General features: G+C 43.7%; 1 protein-coding gene across 1 annotated transcript in view; it reads right to left on the minus strand.

The window, feature by feature from the left end:
- Positions 1–3,078, minus strand: part of adarb2 (adenosine deaminase RNA specific B2 (inactive)) — a 191,430-nt gene extending 188,352 nt beyond the window's left edge. Inside the window, exon 1 of the mRNA XM_069698012.1 lies at positions 2,663–3,078. Within this exon, the coding sequence (XP_069554113.1) occupies positions 2,663–2,765 (103 nt within the window). The 5' untranslated portion in view covers positions 2,766–3,078. The remainder of the gene's footprint in view (positions 1–2,662) is intronic.
- Positions 3,079–5,160: the final 2,082 nt, after the last annotated feature.

Consider the following 5,160-nt stretch of genomic DNA (forward strand, 5'->3'; position numbering starts at 1 on the left):
GAAGTTTTGGGGGAGAAGAAATGAATTAAAGACGTGGAAAGGAATCTGCTTACAACCTTTTGAATACACACACACACAGGGTTTAGTGAGTCCATCTACAAATAATCTGCAGCCTTTTCAAGGGATTAAGACCCCAAATGCCATTCAATAATCCCTCTGTGATTTTTGTGCCTTCAGGTCTAGAAAAAAAAAGAAAGTGATTGAGCGGAAATCTCAAGATGATGATGATCAGTTGGCATTTCAGATGATTTATATATTTATATATATAAAAAAGAAGAGGCTTGGTCCAGCTTTGTGAAATTTATGGACAAGTTTTAAGTAGGAAAAAAAAAAAAAAAAAGAATTAAATTGTGCTCTTTTTCTGACAGCTTAAGCAACATCAGAATACAACAATCATCGTGTTGCAGCTGCTGAGTCCTGCAGCTCTGGACGAGCCAGCGGCCATCAGCACTTCCCAAAGACACAGTTCATTTACACGCGGCCCCTGAACTGGCCCCTAATGTCCCGTGTTATCAGAATGAATCAGCAGTGCTGATAAATTAGCCGCTCGGAAACACGCTGCGAAGGGGCCTGCCAGCTAATGTGCGCGCGTTCGTGTGATACTCATATGCAATGCTTAATGTTGTGGAACCAATTCTGTCGTTTCCATTATGTAAATACATTTGCCTCAGCACTATATTTTATGTATTGTCTCCCTTGTTTCAATTACTTGGGCTATTAAAAATCAAGAGGTTATGGAAATGAGCTGCAGTTGTCTGTTTGTAGTTTGATGACAAGTGCAAAGTGTTTATGAAAGCTCGTTATGCATTCAATTGCAGTCGGATACGTCAACACGCTCCGAGCGTTCATCCATATTCCACAATGCAATGGGGTGGCACGTCAGTATCTTCAAGCATAAACAACACAAACGGTCCTGTTATCGTCTGTCATACACAGAGGTAAATATAAATAAATGCCATTGCATGTAGTTCTCTCCTCCTTTGTTTCATGCGGGTGGCAGAAAAAGTGAATTAAAAGATTAATTTCTGGGAGTGTTTGTGGCCTGCGCCAGAGCAAATATCGGCGTCTGAGGATTCAGTTTGGATCATTTTACTGTTAATTAGACCAAAAAAAATAAATAAATAAACCCGAGGAAATAATGAGGGAGATTTCCCTGTTAAGCTTTTTAAAAAACAAAAATCAAAGCTTCTCACTGACACATCAAAATAACTTTTTTCTTTCTCCTGCTTTTCCAAATGTCATTTTGCTGGGGTTTTTTTTTTCTCCCTCTCAGCCAACATTAAAGAAGTCGGGGTAAAAATTACTCAGCAGTCTCACATTTAATTTTAACAGTGAACAACACTGTGCAGTCAGTTGTGACCATTTGAAAAAAACAGAGAAATATCTGAGTGAGGAGGTGCTGAGATGGAAATGTTTCATCGGCCGAAATGCTGCGAATTGCATTATTTTAATTGTCCTTTTTTTTTCCTTTTTTTTTCTCAGTAAATGCATCGCCGAGGGTATAATGCAGAAATGTCATTGGGAGATATGCTGCAGGTTGAATGGCATAAAACCACACAGGGGATTTGTCAGCATCCATTACACTACAGAGAGGCGCTCAGCATGATGGGAGAAAAGTCCCTGCGATTATGTTTCAGTCACTGGAAATCAGCATGCTTTTCTATTTTCATTACACACATAACTGATTGTTTTACAGAATGTCTTCCACTGTTAATACACTGACGTCTTCATTACAGAGGCTCCTTATAGCAGGCTGAAAGACTGGGATTAAAAAGAGGCAAAAATAAAATATATTTGAATATTATTATGAAAGGTTAAACAACTATTTTCCTGCTTCTTCCACTCCCTGTTGCCGGCCCGCAGCTTCTTTCTTTTATTTTTAATCAAACTTGGGACTTTTCAGTGTTCAGCACAGCAGCACAGTGCAGGAGATCCAGCCTCTAACGAGGCAAAAATAGTTGTATGTGTGGCAACAGAAAAAGAGAGCAGCTCCGGAGGAATTATTGGCATTATCACTGCTGGATTTCAGGGTGTCAGCAGGGTGCATTTAAATGGAGACTTGTTTTCGTCCGAGTCATGTGGAGCTAAAAGTTTAAATGTTTAAAGTCACCGATAGAAACTGACATAAAATCATGGAATAAATCTGGGTTTCGTGAAACGGAATTCGACGACAGCGTCCTTTCCTCCTCTGGTGCTTAAAAGTCAGCTGTTAAATAGTAAAATCACGTCTTTGTTTTCTTCCTGAGAGCACGTTTAGGTCTCTATAAACGTGAATTAAAATCTCGCCCCTGCTCCGCTCCACGTTGGAGACAATGAAGGCTTTGTGAGGACAATAAACGCAGCAGCAACTAAAGTTTACAGGAAGAAGACAATGCGTCATTTAGCAGCCGCCGCTGCTGCGTTATTTTGTTTCCACCCAACAAGGAGATAACATTTGAGTTCATTCACTCAGCGCAGTACGAAGGAGCCAAAGCCGCCGCGGAGCGCGGGGCACCGCACACAGGCTGAAGCAGCGGCAGGATGGACCGGGCTGCCGCGCGCTCCGATGCCCCGCCAAGGTGCGCACGACCTCTGCTTTTTTTTTTTTTTTTTTTCCTTCTTCTTTTTTTTCGACTGAACAGGAAAAAGCCACAAAACGGACAGAAGTGGTGTAAAGTTGTACCTTTTCTCTTCGATCGCCTCCTCCTCCTGCGTTTCAGCTTGCATTTGACTTGGCCGCTCTGAGCCCCCGACGCGCGGCTGCTGTTTCCAAGTACGGATGCCATCAGCGCGGAGCCTTTGGAGCGGAGCGCAGGAAGAACTTAAGACTTCGGCGGATCGACTCTCCTTTGTACTTGCCTCACGTCAGCCTCCGTTGCTCTCTGATAACGCAGCGTCCTCGGGGTTTGACGTAAACTCGGACTATATTTTCGGCTCTCTCCTCCTTTAGACCGGGGAGGGGGGTCGCGTCTTGCTGTTCCTCTATCGCCTCAGAAAACTCCAGCTCGCGGAGAGTCTGTTCGCAGCGCAGCGTGGCAGCTCTCAGCAGCACTGATACCGGCGCCCTGTCTCCACTCCCGATCCTCTCCGCCAGTTTTTTTTTTTGTTGTTGTTGTTGTTGGGGTTTTTTTTTGTTGGTTTTTTTGCCGCGCCTCTGCAGAAATTTTTGGGCATCAGCCACTTTGAATCCAATCATGCAGGACGCCTATCTATTTGCTGCCGAGCTTTCTAATTAGGGTCCAATCCTGGGCTGTCTGGGAGGTGTGACATCACCAGCGACACCCACCAGCTCACACCCCTTCTTCTACCCGCTCCTTTTTTAAAACGCGTTTTGTCTCAGTCCGCGCGCACTTTGCCTCCTCTTCTCCTCCACTGCAGGTGAACCGTGTTCTTTTCCGCCCTCCACAGCGGTGTCAGAGGTCAGCCCGGCGGGGCTTCCTGCTCATGCTTACCAGCACAACAGCCTCGAATAGGTTTTTCTCCTTCTATGTTCCTTGTATGTGCCACAGAGCTGCAAACTCGCCACTAACTTCAGGCTAAAGCAGATCGTCTTTTGGACATAGAGGACGAAGACTTCTCCACGCAGACTCCTCTGTCAGTTGAATCCTTCTTAGCAGCTCGGATTTAGGATTTACAGTTTTATTGTGGGATTAATAATCTCAAATAAACTCCTTCTCTGTGTTCTGAAGTAATCTACAAAGGAAGATTACTCTAAAATGCACAGCGCTCAATTAGCTGTCTTTTCAAATCTGTCTTTGACAGACTTTTTTGACTTTATTCTCTTCAATTTTTCAAATATGTTTTGCAAAACTTCTGTTACTCTGAAAATCCTGCTAGAATTGTGCATTTGACCTTCAGCATAAAGAAACAAACAACAAAAAAAACCTCTTTAACTGTGTTGTGGCCACAAAGTTTGAAGATTGTGACATTTTGGCATTTTTGTGTGAAAGCGCAGCGTCGGAGGCTTTCAGAAAGCATTTGTGGTTTTCCTAGCTGCAGGTTATTGTTTTATTCCCCCGGTCCCCAGCAGAAGGTCAGGTGTGTGTTGGGAGGAGGCGCTATGGTACCGCCAGACACATTCAGGAGCTCTGGCAGGAAAATAAATGCGGTTTTTGTTAAGGCTTAATCAGGAATGCAACAAGCTTGTGTTGCTGTGTTTCGGTTTCTTTTCTTTTCTTTTTTTTTTTTTTTTTTTGCACAGTTGGTAAATAAAGAAAAAGAGCATGATATCTGGAACATAATAGAATCCGGCCCGCTGCTGCCTTTCAAAGCACTTATTTTTTCTTAAAAGTGTCCCCTTTACCCTCTCAGGGTCCCAGCAGTTTTAGTTTCCATGATAAAAAAAAATTTAAAAAAAATAATGCATTTTGCTGAGAAACCAGCACGACACATTTGCTGATGTCAGATTGAAAAGTCACTTTGAGGCTCTGTTGTTGGGTGGAAACATTTCCTCCCAGCCTGAGGGGCAGAGAGAGGGAGGGAGAGAGGGAGGGAAGGAGGGAGGAAGAGAGGGAGGGAGGGTGGCGGGCCGTCTGCCAGGCTGCAGCCGGCCCTCAGGACACCCACAAATATCCATGTAAATTGCAGTTTAAGAGAAATCAATACAAGTGACAAGTTGCCAATGCCACTATCTGGGGCAGTAATGAAGGTGTGCTGGTGGGGGGGGGGGGGGGGGGGCATACATAGATAACAGCAAACGGTCCGGGTGGGTGCGGAGGTACAGGTTAGAGACACACGCTCGTGCACGCACACGTACGCGCACACCACATGGTCAGTAGCTGGCGGACGGATGCAAAGTTCCACGAAGAATCTCATATTTACTGCCATTAGTAAAATCTCTACGTATCTCTGTCATTGGTTTGTTTTTACATATTATTGGGTTGTTCACTTGATTTGTAAAAAAAACAACAACCTGCTTTCAGGAGAAACACCTGCATCTTTTTATCTGAGCTCGACTTGATAAAGAACGTTCAGTGTTTGAGCTTTACCGAAAAGTTTAATGGAAGTAAACAACAGAAACACTCAGGGGAAAATGAGGCAGACAGTCTAGGAGCCAAATGAGTTTGAGGAGCTAAGTATTGTTTATTGTTATTTGCATTTTCATATTTAGTTATGTTGCTGCTGCTCTTTAAACGTTGCCTTTCATACATTGTGTTTGCATGAGATGTACTTTGTTTGATC

The sequence above is a fragment of the Brachyistius frenatus genome, unplaced genomic scaffold (assembly GCF_029030835.1).
Source record: "Brachyistius frenatus isolate BFR_SWC_R1_liver_20210118 unplaced genomic scaffold, ASM2903083v1 Contig_25, whole genome shotgun sequence".
NCBI classification, from domain to species: domain Eukaryota; kingdom Metazoa; phylum Chordata; class Actinopteri; family Embiotocidae; genus Brachyistius; species Brachyistius frenatus.